We start from the raw sequence: 14,585 nt of genomic DNA, 5'->3' as shown, positions 1-14,585 counted from the left end.
ACAAACTCCAGTTAACCGTGACCGGGGCGGTAGGACCGATGGTTCCCAGAAATGCCACTACACCACCGCTTCATCCCACGGGCCGCATCCAGCTGTTAGGAGTACGCAACCGAGCTGCAGACCGCCCCCTCCCCGCCTCGCTGGCTTGGACCTGGGGAGAGGCAGGTTGTCAGGGATCAGCGGCAGATTTCAACTGCTCCTGCACCATCTCAGCAAGACTTGGGGATTTCCAGGGTCCTGGAGGAACAGACGCTTCCCTGCTCCAGTCTGTAACCAGTGATGCTGGATGCACCCGGACTGGCTGCAGCACAGGACCCGGTCCCCGCAATCAAGGTGGATTTCAGGGGAGCTGATGAAGAAAGCCACCCCTTCTCTTCATCCCTTTTCCAGGCAGCAAAGCTTTTCCCCAGGGGAAGGCAAGCAGCTCCTCAGGAAGCCGATGGGCTACAGGGGCTCGCGGCCTCCCGGCAGGCACGGCCCCACTGCAGCCCCTGCCCTGTGGCCTGGCCTCGTGGCCACATGGCAACTGGTCCCAGCCAGGGAGAGGGACACTGGGTTTGGATCCCGTTGGTGGCCCGTGGTGGGATGCATTCGCCTTTCCCCAGGAGGATGGATTCCTTCGCACCAAAGCAATGGCATTAGAATAAACGATTGCTGCTCGATCCCAGGCCCTGCGCTGCCTTCATTCTGCGCTAACCAAATCCAGCATTTCTAAATATACACTGGAGTCTTATTTTCTCACTCCGATCTTTATTTGCCTCTGGATAAGCTGAAACAGATGGGGTGTTTCACAACAGCCGCTTGCTGGGGATGTCAGATGGGGAAGGGCACACCCCTGCTGCTTTTCTGGGAAAAATCCCCTTTCCAGAAGCTCTGTGAAGATGATGCCGATCCGCCGATCCTCCGACCCTCCTCTGGCCTTCCCTGGGGCCATCGCCTGCCTGGGAGCAGCCTCGGGGCTGCCGGGGAAGGAGCGAGAGGCCGGCAGGTTCCCAGCTCGGTGGTGCAGGCAGGCGGTGGTGGGCTCTGGGATCTGGTGGGGGATGATGCCCTTACCCGTTTTGGAGGCTGGGCTGAGAGAAACAGCCTCCTCAAGCAGAGAGAAGAGGTGTCTGAGAGGGGAGAAAACACCCTGGAAATGCCACAGTTCCCTGGTGTGATGTTTTCCCTGTAGAGCTCGAGGTGGGGTTGCTTGTTTTAAGGTGCCACGAGCTTTGTGCCAGAGGTGGTGGTGGGCTCCTGCAGCCTGGGCAGCTGCCGTGGTGCACGGGGAGGGATGCAGAGCTCCTCGGAGGGGTGCAAGGGCACCCCATTTGCCTCCCCACGGCTTGGGGTCTGAGTGTTGCTCTGTAGCCGTCGAGGTTAGACATCCCCGTGGAGCCTGGGTGGTGGGGTGACAGGGGTCCAGAGTGAAAAGCTAGAGGGGAAAAGTCATTCCCAGGCTTGAGTTTTTAAGAAAACTCCATCCTGGAACCAGGATAAATTCCAGAGCAGAAGAGCCTGGCTTGGGTTTGTCCCCTAAAACAATGGCTCTGCAAGCTGGGCGGGAGCCAGGCTGAGCCCTGCGGACTCATGTCACTGGTGGGCCAAACCGGATCCCAGCCCTGGACCCGGAGCTCGGCGGGGCCGAGTCCGTCCTTCCTCCCCCCGGCGTGGTGTGACCCAGCCGCTCGGAGCCGCGTACAGGACCCGGCTGCCAGCCAGTGCCCCTGGGGGTGTTTTGGCTTCGCCTACGGACGGCATCGGCCACGGTTTCCACGGGGCGAGGGGAGAGCTGGGCCGCGCGCTGGGGACCTTGGTAAAGCTTCCAGGGGAGTTTGTTGGCCGGGGCTGAGGCAGCCTGCATGGTTCTCATTTACTGCGATATATTTTGGGGAAGGGGAGAGCTGTCTGGGGAGCGGAGAGGATTGAAATATGAAAGTTAATTAAATAAAACCGTCAGTCAAAGAAAAGCCTTCCCACCCCAGCATCCTTCGACTGTTCAGAGGAGATGGGCTGCGGCCAAAACCAGTTGTAGTCGTTTAATGATTTGGCCATGAAGATTTTCACTTATAGGCTGTTTGAGGAAAATAAATGGAAAAAAAAAAAAAAAAAAGTTCCATGCCTGGGGCTCCCTCTTAATAGAGACATAAAGATGATTTTGACATTCCCAGAACCGCAGCGCCCCAGGAAGACTTGGGATTTGCATGTTATTGTGCAGGGCTGTTGGAGGAGAGCAGGGAGGGATTTTTCTCTGGAGTGGGAAGCCGGAGCAGCAGAGTCCCCATCTCTGAACATCCCCCCTCGTCTCCTCCCCGGAGACGTGTGGAGGGAGAGGTTGTTGCTGGGGCTGTGTGCGGTTACCGTTAATGTTTGCTTGTTCATGGGATTGATTGGTTTTTAATTAAGGAGGCCGTTTGGCATCCTGGCTCTCAGTATCAATGACAAAAAGGGACTCCTGTGTTCTCCCCCGGAGGTGGCATTGCCTTCCCCGGGCAGGGGACCAAGCGGTTGGTAGATGCACCATCCCAGAGCTTCAAAGAGCTCTGCTGGCATCTCCCCCAGCCACGAAGCACGACAGAATAGCAGCACGCTGGGGCTCGGGGGATTTTTCCACATCCGTCCTTACCAGCCTTCGCAGCGCCGTTTTACGAGGCCCTTTGCCCCTGCCCTTCACGCAGAGCCCGTCTCTCCCTGGGCTCCCTTCTCCTCCGGCTCTGCCCCTCCACGTGCTGAGGTGGGGGCTGCGGGGGCTTAAATTTGAGTGGAAACAAGCAGTTGGTGTCTGAGCCCTCGGTGGGAGCTCCCCTTCTGCAGAGAGGTTGGGGAGCAGCTTGTTGGGGGGAGCTGCACGAGGGCAGATTCGCAGTTTTATCAGCCAGTCGCCTCGGAACCGCGAGCTCCAGGTCCTCGTGGGGCACGTTTCAAACTCAGAGCCTGGGTTTGCACCCGGTTTTGTCTGTTCATCCTCCCCGGCCAGCGCGGGTGTGTTGAGGCAGCCTTGCCCCACGCTCGGAGGTGCTCAGGGAGAGCAGCACGTGCTTGGGTGAGCTCACCCAGCCCTGCTCCCACTCGGGGCAAGTGTGGGGCTCGGGACCCAAGCAAGACCCATCGGTCCTAGCAGAGCAGTCCTAGCAGAGCTCACTCGGTTGGGCTGGGAGTTGGGCTGATGTGGTCGTGCAGCAGGCAGGGAGGCAGGCAGGCAGCTCAGATTGCAGGCAGAGCAGCCCCCGTGTCCCCTTGCCACGGTGGCACGGTGACGGACAGAGACCAACCCCGTAGGTAGGGCGAAGCGCAGCCGTCGGCAGGCCTGGAGATGCTTGTGCTGAACATGCAGAAACGGAGTTGGGAAGGCCGGTCCGCTATGCTAAACCTCAAAGTCGCTAATAAAACGGTAATTAAAAGCACTTGGAAAGAGCAGCCCTGCCAGAAGGAGAGGCAGAGACACAAGAGCCTTTCATTGTTTAACGGGTTGTGCCCATTCGTTGGTGGAAGGCAGCCACAGAGGCTCTTGGCATCCGTCCCCTCTGCCCAGCGTGCGGGGTTGTTTATCCTCCCGGTTATGAAACGCGGCAGCAGGGCCGCGCTGACACGATGCCCCACAAACGCCGGCTCCAGGCCTGGCCCCGCCACGGGACACGGACCCGGGAGCAGGAGCCTCCCCTCTCCTGTTTCCCGGGGGTCCTGCCCTGCTCCTCATCCTCGCCCCAGCCCGGTTGCCGCCTCGCCGGCGGCACGGCAGCAGGCAGAGCCACCCCCGGGGAGGTGACATCTCTGGGGGAAGCCTCCCAACTAGTTTTCAGCCCCGATTCACTTCTCCTGGGAGGGAACAAGACCCATGTGAAGAGCGAGGACTCCACCAAGGACCGGACTGGTGTGTGCCGCTCTGCTAATCGTCTTCTATTGTTTGCAGCTCAATTACACCCGGCCGGGGCTTCCAAAGCTCAATCCGAGGCTGTTGGAAAACTGGAAGAACGAAGTGAAGGAGAAGGGCCGCATCAACTGTCCCAACAACGTAAGGATTGGGTCTGTTCTCCTCCGAGCCGGCTGGTCTTGGTCTGCCAGAGGAAGGGGGGAGGTTTTGGGGCAGAAACCCACAAAAGCCAGATTCTTGGTGGGCCCCAGATGAAGCTGGCAGCGATGCTCAGACCCTCGTTTGCTGCCGTGCCTGGTGGAAGCGTGTCCCACCTTTGGGACCCTCCTGGTGCGCTTGAGCCACCAGGCTTTGGGGACAGGGTCACCGCCTGCCCGGGTGCCCTGGAGCTGACGGTTCAGCGCTGCCCGATTCCGCTCTGGAGCTGCCTTTGGGAAGCTCCCAAGATCTGGACGGGGTGAGGGCTACGCTCTCTGTGCTCGAGAGCCTTTTTATGCAGAGAACCTGCTTTTCCCCAAGTAAAGCCGGGGCTGGTTTTAAGCCATTCTTCTAAAGTCCTGTGACAGGCAAAGACCTCGGGGATGTGGTGCGTGGGCTTCGTCTTGCAGGAAAATGCAGCCTTGGCCTGAGCTGGCGTGGAGGTGAACTCCACCCTCGTGCTGGGCCGTTGATTTATCATCTGAAACAAAGCCTTGCTAATGGGAGTTTTGAACGAGGCTGTTACCGCAAGGCCGGGGGAGATGCGCTGGCTAATTAATGTCATACACAGGCGCTTTGAAAAGACGTTGCTCAGAAACTGGTCATGCTGCTGCCCGGGTGATTTCTCTTCTCCGTTAAGCGTCTGCTGTGGCTCCAAGAACTCCTGTAGCCCAGCGGGACCTCCCGCTTGCTCACAAATGTACGTTTTCCACGGAGACATTGAGGGGAGACATTTTTCAGCCCGTTGCAGAGGGATGTGGCCACATGACTCCCATTAGCACTAATAGGAAACGTGTGACCAGAGCCCTCTGTGTCTCGCAGAGCGTTAACCTCATGCTGCTTAGCCTGGGCTGGTGGCCTTGCTGGCTCAGTGGCCTCCTGGCCCTGGCAAAGGCACAGAGATGAGGGGGGATGGTGACAAACCCTGCTTTGTTTCTTCCCACAGTGCTGTGAAGCCATTTACTCCAGTGTCTCGGGGCTGAAAGCTCACCTGGCCAACTGCAACAAGGTAAGTCCCTCCTTTTACAGCCTCGGCTCAGAGTTGGGGTTTGGGGTTTGGTTTTCTCTCCACTCCCTGGCTCGTTTGGAAGCAACAGGCCAAGGGACAACAGCACAAGTTAACAGATCGTGGCCACCACGAGGGCTGGCCGAGCAGTGCCACTGCACATTGTCACCACTCAGCCCTGTTGTCACACCATCCCGATATGGCCGCTCACCCTCAGCACCGTCCTCCTGGGCAGGATCAAACCCACAGCCACGGGCAGAGAAGCTCGAGCTGAGCCGATGCAATGGAGGGGATTTAGCTACTGCGCCAGCCTTGGAGGAGAGGTCTTGCAACGCAAACGTCTCACCCAAGAGCCCAGATTTCTGACACACCGAGCACCTGGGAGACAGGGCAGCAGGAGCAAGTCTGCCTGCCTCGCATCCTTCTGCCTCAGCATCCCTGGTCCACAGCAGCCTTGGCCCAGCTGAGTTCACAGAATCAATCACAAAATCATCTTGGTTGGAAAAGGCCTTGAAGATCCTCCAGTCCAACCATGAACCTCACCCTGACCGTTCTCAACTCCACCAGATCCCTCAGCGCTGGGTCCACCCAACTCTTCAACCCCTCCAGGGATGGGGACTCCCCCCCTGCCCTGGGCAGCCCATTCCAACGCCCAACAACCCCTTCTGCAAAGAAATCCTTCCTAAGAGCCAGTCTGACCCTGCCCTGGCGCAGCTTGAGGCCATTCCCTCTTGTCCTGGCGCTGGTTCCTTGGCTCAAGAGACTCATCCCCCCTCTCTGCACCCTCCTTTCAGGGGGTTGTAGAGGGCCATGAGGTCTCCCCTCAGCCTCCTCTTCTCCAGACTAAACCCCCCCAGTTCCCTCAGCCGCTCCCCATCAGACCTGTGCTCCAGACCCTGCACCAGCTTCGTTGCCCTTCTCTGGACACGCTCGACTCGTTCAAGGTCCTTTTTGGAGTGAGGGGCCTGCAGCCCCCGAGTTGCTCACGAGCCCTTGGCTACCGCATGGCCAGCACCTCGCACGCAGCTGCGCATCGACCGCGGCAGCTCAGAGCCAGGGAGGTGGGCGTGGGAAGCTGGATGTTTCCTGAGGCAGGTGGGAATCAGGAGTCTCTCTCCATTGATTTGGGCAGCCCTGCAGCCCCTCGGGAAGGCCAGCAGGAGCTGGTGGAGCGGAGGCTGGAAGAGGGCAGAGACCAGTGCCCTCTGGCTCGACAAAGCAGCAATACTGCCGGCTGCAGCGAGCTCCAGTGGCCCGCAGCCGCCACGGGGGAGGGATCGGGAGCTCAGCGTAGGTCCCTCAAATTGGAACTGAGTAAGAGCTGGTAAAGCTTTATACCCTGAAACATTTCCAGCTGCAGCTTCCATTGAATGGAGCTTCCAGGAGGCAGCTCCAATACATACCCCGTGGTTATTAAAAACACAAACTCCCGCGCTCCTCCAGTGCTAGCTGGAACATCAACCCTTAATGAGATCATTTAGAAAATGGGCTGCAGAGATCCGGCAGAAGAAGCTGTATTTATGCAGGATAAAAGTGCCAACACAGGAGACCAGGGCAGTTCCTCTGCTAGCCTGCAGCACCGGGCAGCCCACCAGCAAACGGTCTCTGAGAGAAAATGGAGCCATTTTCTGGCTGGTTCTGTGCACAGAAAGCAGCCAGGCGTTCACACGAGCGTTTTCTTTAACGACAGACCTGCACCCTCCAGGTCCGGCGAGGCCGGTGTAGCTGGGGCTGAGTGTTGGGGGGATTTGCTGCTTCATGTCCCCCGTGTGCTGCCGTCAGCGGGACTCCTGCCCTCTCAGAGGGTTTAGTTTTGCAATGGATGCACGTGCCACCAAATCTGGCTTAAATCACAGCCCCTCCTGAGCTGGCCTGTGATTTCTGCTGTAAAATCCTGCAGAATTGGTTGAAACGCATCAAAGCCTTACTGAGAGTGGAGGATGCTCCCAGGCAGCGCGCCGTCCTCAGCGGGGATTGGTGCCCCGAGGTGATTTTTGCATGAGTATTTCTGAAGCCAGCCTGCAGTGGGGCCAGGCCTGCCCGTGTCCTGCCTGTCCCTGAAATGAAAGACCTGTCTTAACTCCAGATTTACAGCACGGAGCCAGCTATGGAGAAATTCCCAGGGAACAGATATATCGCCTGGAGGGGCCTATCCATAAACCCCTCGTCAATCGAGAGCACATTATCTCCCCTGTGCCGTGAACTGCGGCAGAGCTGGGAGATCAGTCATCCCCACAAGGGCCCTAATGACAGAAATCCAGCAGTCGCTGCGTCTCTTTGACAGTGTAAAAGGAAAATTAGGTGAGTCTGTTGGACATAAATTAGACGGTGGTTCAGTCCCAGGAGGTCACAAATCTGCTGACAGTGAGGAAATGGGGCGGTCGGCCCCCTCGGCCTCCCGCACGCCTGGGGACACACACAGCATCGGCGGTACCGTAACAGCCGGTGTTGGGGATGCTCAGGCAGAAAAACACCCGCTCGCTGCCCCCCAAGCTCCTGGGACCCAGCACTTTGCCTGACACCAGTGCTGTGACAGCCGACGCAGCCTGAAATTCAGAGCAGATGTGGTGTGAGCTCCTGGCCTGGGACCGAGGGCCGGCAGAGATCTGGTGGTTTAGAAATGAGTATTTATTTTCTGTTGCTTCGAGGTTCAAGCATCAAACTCCCTTGGGAGGGGGGAGTGGGGCAGCGGGGAACCACCCCCCCAGGGTGCTTTTGGCTCTGCTTGGGGCTGCAGGACGATGCTCTGTCTTGCAGGGGGACCACTCGGTGGGCAAGTACCGCTGCCTCCTGTGCCAGAAGGAGTTCAGCTCCGAAAGCGGCGTCAAGTACCACATCATCAAGGCTCACTCAGAGGTAAGGGAACGGTTGGGGCTGGTCGGGACTGGTCCCTGCTCCAACACGCCCGTCCTCGGCCTGCCCTGCCCCTTCCATCCGTGTCTGCCGGGAGCGGAGCACAGCAGCTCCCAGCAGCATCAGCAACGCTGTGACAGTCTAGGGGGGGGACATTCCTGTCCCTGTTTGTGTCCCCAACACCCTCAGGCTGGTTGCAGTGGCTCAGCGCTGGCCAGCTTGTCCTCGGGGACTTGGGGTGGTCCAGGCGTGGGTTGTGCGTGCCGGTACCCGGCCCCAGGATGGTCACTAACCCCCGTGTCACCCCACGGACACAGAACTGGTTCCGAACCTCTGCAGAGGCCAGCCGGAAAAAGAAAAGCAGGGAACAGCTTTCTTCCAGCAAAGAGGAAAAAAAGAAAAGCACAAGCGGGAAGAAAAGGGGGAGGAAACCCAAGGAGAGGCCTCCGGAAATGTCCCCGAAGGTCAGAGAGAGCGTGGCAGCAAAGACTAATCACAAGAAAACCCTCGAGCACTGGGAAGGCTCCCGAGGCAGCCCCGATGGGGAGGAGCGTGTCCCCAAGCCCCCGAGCCAGCGGAAGGGGGGAGCCAGTAAGATGCCCGAGAAATGAGCAGCTCAGAGACTCGTCTCCGAGGATTTGTTTACAGCCCAGGGTAACAGGGTGGGGGTCTCTCCCAGTTTTCTGTCCTCCCCATCCCACTTTTCCCCCTGCCCCCCACCCTCCACTCACCCCCTTTTTACAAAAAAAAAAAAAAAAAAAAAAAAAAGGAAAAAAAAAAGAGACCGAAAATACCAATTAACCACTTTAAACAAGTCACGGACCTTGTTTCACACTGGAAAACAAACAGGATCAAGCAAGCTGGACCGTTCTCCACCCCTGCCCGTGTACATACCCCTCTGCCTGGCGGGACCCTGCTGCCTTCCCCCCGCCCTGCCCGCACCTTCCCTTCTTCCTCCCTGCGCCAAACTGGTGACGCTTGAGCGAAAGAAAAGTGCAATAGCGGTGGGATCCCCTGGGCCAGGGTCTCTCTGTGGCTGCGTGCCGGGGCGGGGGGCTGCCTGCTCTCGGTGTGGGCAGCTCCCGGCGGGCTCCAGCCTCCCGGCACGGGCAGCACCTTCCTCCCTGCTCCCGGGACGGTGTTTCCAAAGATGTTTGACCCCTGCGAGCGGCCGCGCAGGGGCAGAGGGATGGTGGGGTCTGGTAGTTGATATCGGGGCGGGGGGGGTCCTGGTTGTGTTTTCCCTGCAGCCTCAGGCCGAGAGAGGCCGTGGTTGGGCAGGGATGGGTTCTGCAGTGTCTCGGCGTTGTGGCTGGCTCAGTGGAGGGGTTTGTCTCGGCGACACGAGGAACGAGCAGGGAGCGTGGCCCAGGGCCGGTGGAGCATCGTCCTGAGACGGCAGGGCTGGCTGCGGCTGCGAGAGGGGGCGCAGGGGGCGTGAGCACCCCCGGGAAGTCGATGGGTGAGGGGGAGTTGCTGGAGGACGGGTCAGGTTGGAGGGTCGAACCAAAAGTTGTGGGACTGCTGCGAGCGCCATGGTGAGACGGCGGAGGGGGGGCGATGGGGGGAGCCCCGTCCCGGTGCTCGAGTTGTCGTCGCAGACGCCGCGTCAGGGTGAGTCAGCGGCCGGTGAGAGCCCGACCAGGCCAGGTCTGGCTGGTGGAAAGAGTGATTTGGGGTCCCCATCACACCCCAGCCCAAAGGGGCGGGTTGCCCAGGAAGGAGGAAGGGGGTTTCGGTCACCCAGCTGAGGCCGCGGGAGGTGTGTACCGGGGACAGGGGGGCAGCACCAAGTGACAATCATGGCTCCTGCTTTCGGGTGTGTTGCACTCGCCTCGTCCCCCCAGGCTGGGACCCACCGTGGGGTGAGTCTCGGTTCCCCCAAGACGCATCCAAGCCCCCAACCATCTTCCTTGGGGGCAGGAGACCCTACATCCCACACTGTCCCTTGCTTCTTCTCTTTCCCCAGGCTTTTCTTTGCCTCAGTGCTGATACCGTCGTAACACCTCGCTCCGGCCTGGAGGGAACCATCCCCGGACCGGGATGTGTCTGTCTCCAGACAAAAACCAGGCTACCTCGGTCCTTGGGAAATGGGCACGTTTTCTCTCAGTAACAGAACAGAAAACCTTAATTCGATTTTTTTTTTTTTCCCCTGTGCAGAGCCGGGAAGGTGGCGTCGGGGGGAGGAGAGCTTCTGCTTTTACTTTAAACTATTAAAACCTCAACCCTCTGTTTCCTTCACTGCTCTTCACCGCCCGCCAGAGGCTCGGTATCATTTCCCTGCTCCGAGGAGCTGCTCAGTAATAATTAACGTCCTTCTCCGCTGGCAGGTTATTACAGCCACGGGGAGAGGGAGGGGACGGCAGTGTCTGGAGCTCCTGCTCCGGCCGTGACTCCCGGCAGCTGGATTCCTCCATCGGCATCGCCCGGTGTGCTCAGCCGCGAGCTGGCCACGTGCCTGCGGGCCAGGGAACCCGCCTGAGCGCTGCTGGTTGCGCCGGGCTTCGAAGCAATTAGTGAGAAAGCTTAATTAGTCACTGCAGCTCAGCCTGTCCAATCTTTGTTTTGATGGTGTCACCGGCACAAATCCTGCCTCCGCGGGGAGGGGAGGGAGCTCAAGGAGCCGTAGGGCCCACGTGCTCCGAGATGTCGTGGTCTTTGTCACGACGAGGCCTTGGGGACACTGTCCTGGGCGTTTTGCTCGCTGAAGCGATAAGGGCCGGCGAGGAGGGACCCCCATGCCTGAGGAGGGTGCTCAGGCCACGCTCGGGGGGCACGTCGCAGCTGTTGGGAGGTGTAGACAGCAGCAGGAAGGGGAGAGCGGGCAGAGCTGGGGACCTGGCACGGAGTTTGGCACCAAATCTCCGCCAAGGGCCGGAGGGAGCCACTGGATCCCAAAATCGTGTCTCAAAATCATGTCCCACTGTGGGGAAAAGCCCCCGGCAAAGCTCCTGACCCAGGGAGGGGGGACCCGGGTGGCCCAGGCTGCTGGCTCGGATGTCACCTTATAATCCCCACCATGTCCCCTTGGGCGTAACACAGGGCTCGACTCTCATTAACGTGCAATTAATTGGCTTCTCATTGATTAAATCAACAGCCAGTGCTGTGCTATGGGGGAGCTCAGCCGGGAGCTGTTCGGGGTAGGGAGACCTGGGGAAGGGCCGGCTTGGGGGGACGTTGTGGGGTCCAGCTCGAAACCCGTCCCCCTGCATCAGTAACGAGCGTCTGCAAACGAGCGTCCCGGGAGGAACGAGGGGCAGGAGCAGAGACTGCGTGGCCTCGCGGGGGGGACACCGTCCCGGCAGGGACTCCAGGGACAGTGTGGAGTCTTGGGGTGGGTGATGGGCTCAGGGTGGTGGGGACGGTGGTTCCGGGTCCCCCGTCACCCTCAGAGCTGGGAGATGCGCCTCAGCCCCCCGTGAAAGCAGCGCCTTGGTCAAACGGCAGTTTTCTTGAGAAAGTGAAATCTTCAGGGTTTTTTTTTTTTTTCCCCTTAAAAGGTATTTTTTCCCCCACTAGTCATCACTCAAGAGGAATATGTTCTCCCACCACCGCCTTCTCCATGAGGCATCCTTTACTCTCCTGCTTGGGGAAGGCTCTAGGGCAATTCCGCGAATACCGGCAGCTGCCTGCCCGCCCCATGGCGTGTGAGCTGGCAGGGACGAGCTGCGGTGGCATCGCAGGAACCTGGCAGGTTGTACCTGTTGGGTTGTGCCCGCTGGGTTGTGTCTATTGGGTTGGCTGTACCCATTGGGTTGTGCCCGTTGGGTTGCGTTGTGCCCGTTGGGTTGTGCCTGTTGGGTTGGTTGTGCCCATTGGGTTGTACATGTTGGGTTGTGCCTGTTGGGTTGTACCTGTTGCGTTGTGCCCATTGGGTTGTGCCTGTTGGGATGTGCCCATTGGGTGGGTTGTACCCATTGGGTTGTGCCTGTTGGGATGTGCCCGTTGGGTGGGTTGTACCCATTGGGTTGTACCTGTTGGGTGGGTTGTACCCATTGGGTTGTACCTGTTGGGATGTGCCCATTGGGTGGGTCGTACCCATTGGGTTGTGCCCGTTCGGGTGCTCCCAGCGAGGCAGCAGCCGGGGTGAGGAACTCGCCATGACCTGGAGGGACAGGTGGAGGCTGCGGGGCAAGACAGGGGACGAACGCATCCTCTCCCCTTCCGTCCCCTCACCCACGGGGGTTTGGAGACCCTTGAGTCTGGCAGCGTGGGACCCCCCGGCCTGGCCCCCCCCTCACACCCTCCGTGCCAGGGGCCTGAGCCACAGGGTCATCCTGTTACGTTACGTTAACGGAAAATCCAGGAAAGGGGAGGGGGGTCCTGGGGGGTGGCGGCGTGGTGGCACCCCCACAGTCCTGCCCTGCTCCCGGGGTGCTCGGGGGGTCAGTCATGGTACGGGAATGGGGAGCGCGGGGGCTCGGAGCACGGAGACCCCCTGTCCCGCCACCCGCGTCCCCGAGGAAAGGGCTAAAACCTCCGTGGGGTGGGGGACGGGTGGGCTGCAACCCCACGGGAAAAACCTGTCGTGGCCAACCCCAAAACTTCAATCGGGGGGGGCTGCCTCGGGCAGGGAGCCCCTGGGCCGGGAGCGAGGGCCGAGTCCGGCCGCTGCAGTCGCCCTGGCCCGGAGCGTCGCTCGCGCCCGCGAACGCTGGGAGCGTTTTGTTCTTTTCTTTCTCTCCTCGTGACACCCATCCCACGGCATATCCGAATGTTTCTCGTCGATGCCAGTTATTAGTGCATAAGTGTATTTTGGGGAAAAAAAAAAAAAGAAAACGGAAAAAAAGAAAAATAAAAAAAAAAAGAATTTTCAATTTATCACTTGTAACCATATATATAAATATATAAATATATATATTAAAAAGTGTTTATTTGCAAAAAATAAAAATTGTTTTAACAGTAAACTATCTTATAATAAACTCCCGATTTGTGACGATCTGTTCTTTTGTTAATCATTGACAAATCCTCAGTTGGAGAGTACTGTAACAGCAGCTCTTAACAGCCGCGCCGCCGAGCACCGCGGAGGGGTAACTCGATGTACTGTATGTATTAAAAACAGCTGTATCGAATAAATGTTTATTGATTTTTTATTATTATTATTATTATCATCGTTATTTTGCAGTTTGGCGGGAGGGGGTGACGCGGGAAGGTTTCTCCTTCCTCCGTGGTGGCCGAGGAAACCCCCCGGGCCCTCCAGCCTCATGCTGGGGCCGGAGCAGGCGGTTTCCATCCCCACGGTGCCCCCCAAAACCAGGATGGGGTGGTGGGGGAGGGCTGGGCCGAGGACCAGTTTGTCCGATTGTGACGTTTAAGTAACATTAAAAAAGAAAAATAAATTTCAAACACAATTATTTCTCTCAAATGTGAAATAAATGCAATTTGGTTTTTTTTCCTGGCAGACGTTACTTTCAGTAATTCAAATCATTATTACCCAAACGATGTGTAAAACTTCGTAGGACTCTTTGCAAGGGATCATCCATGACCACGAATCACTTGAAATTTAAATTTAAATCTAAAAGGAAAGGACAAACCAAGCTGTTATAAAATAAAACGGTGCTTTACCTTGTGTTGGGAATGATTTGAAATGATTGATACCTCTTTAAAATAAATTATTTTTAACGTAGTAAAATTGTGGAAACGATAGAAGTCTGTTATGGAGAAGTGGAAAAGGGTTATAACAATTCACAGGGACCCAAATGTTCTGTACCCAATAAAATGAGATTTCTCCCACACCCTGCCCTGCCGCGGGTGCCATAGAAAGTAGCCAGAAGGATGTTTAAGGTGTCTTTCTAAATTTTAAACTATATATATAAAAAAATAGAAAAGGGTCAGGTCAGAAGCTTATTACAAACTTCTGTTTCCCCACAAGCTGGGGAATAACCGTCACTTAACCACATTTAATCTCATTTGAACTTCATTTATTGGTATTTCTGGTGAAATCATTTTAGCATGTGTAACACAATTCCCCGGCACAGCCGGTGATTATCCCCAGTGCCAGGAGCCTCCCCGCTGCCCCCCGCTCCCACGGCAAAAATCCCCCCCGAAACTGCCCCCCATCCGCCCGTCGCCCCGGCTGCAGCACCCCCAGCGTCCCCCAGCCACATCCAGCACGGGCCCCTCTCCCGTCCCCGGGGAGCTCAGCGGGACCCAGAGCACCCCCCGGCCCTCCCCAGCGTGGGAATAAATCCCCTTCCGCTTCCTAATATCTTTTTTTGGCACCGAACCCAAATAAGCGCCAGATTTAGGCCGATCTCCCCGTCACTGACCGCTAACCCCCTGCCCCGTTCCCAGCGGACGGTCTGGGCTCCCCCAGGGCCTGACGGGGGCCGTGGGAGTGGCGCTTGCCCCGGCCCCCCCAAACACGCCGCACCACCAACTGCAGCCCCGGGGGACCCCGGCTGCGAGACGGGAGCGTGAGGCTGAGGAAAAGCAGGTCCCGTCCTGTGCCCGAGGCCCCCGCGGGGCTGGGGGGCACCCCGGCTCTTTGCTCCCCAGCACCCAGTGACCGGTTCTGGGCATGGGGCCACCCAGACCTCCGCTGCCCCCCAGCTCTGATGGGGTGGGGGGTGCTGTGTGTTGCACCCCTCAGCTGTGTGAGCATTGGGTACTCCTGTGCAGCTGCCCCCACAGCACCCATCTGTCCCCCAAAACACTCACCTATAGCCCACAGCA

At 58.2% G+C, this 14,585-nt stretch overlaps 1 protein-coding gene and 1 long non-coding RNA gene across 6 annotated transcripts in view; one reads left to right on the top strand and one right to left on the bottom strand.

Moving 5' to 3' along the window:
- ZNF512B (zinc finger protein 512B) overlaps window positions 1–13,009 on the top strand; it is a 35,861-nt gene extending 22,852 nt beyond the window's left edge. For 4 of the 5 annotated variants that reach the window (XM_074888646.1, XM_074888647.1, XM_074888648.1 and 1 more), the window contains 4 exons: window positions 3,893–3,994; window positions 4,998–5,060; window positions 7,815–7,913; window positions 8,228–13,009. In XM_074888646.1, coding sequence (XP_074744747.1) covers window positions 3,893–3,994; window positions 4,998–5,060; window positions 7,815–7,913; window positions 8,228–8,521 — 558 coding nt within the window. In that variant the 3' untranslated portion in view covers window positions 8,522–13,009. The remainder of the gene's footprint in view (window positions 1–3,892; window positions 3,995–4,997; window positions 5,061–7,814; window positions 7,914–8,227) is intronic. The other variant, XR_012631469.1, reaches the window with a different exon arrangement.
- The window catches only part of LOC141951868 (uncharacterized), a 6,425-nt gene continuing 4,822 nt past the window's right edge, over window positions 12,983–14,585 (bottom strand). The window contains exon 3 of the long non-coding RNA XR_012631470.1: window positions 12,983–13,425. This is a non-coding gene — a long non-coding RNA (uncharacterized LOC141951868). The remainder of the gene's footprint in view (window positions 13,426–14,585) is intronic.

The sequence above is a fragment of the Strix uralensis genome, chromosome 18, assembly GCF_047716275.1.
Source record: "Strix uralensis isolate ZFMK-TIS-50842 chromosome 18, bStrUra1, whole genome shotgun sequence".
In the NCBI taxonomy this organism is placed as follows: Eukaryota; Metazoa; Chordata; class Aves; order Strigiformes; family Strigidae; genus Strix; species Strix uralensis.
Note: the sequence above shows the minus strand (reverse complement) of the source record. Positions and strands in the feature narration are given on the sequence as shown.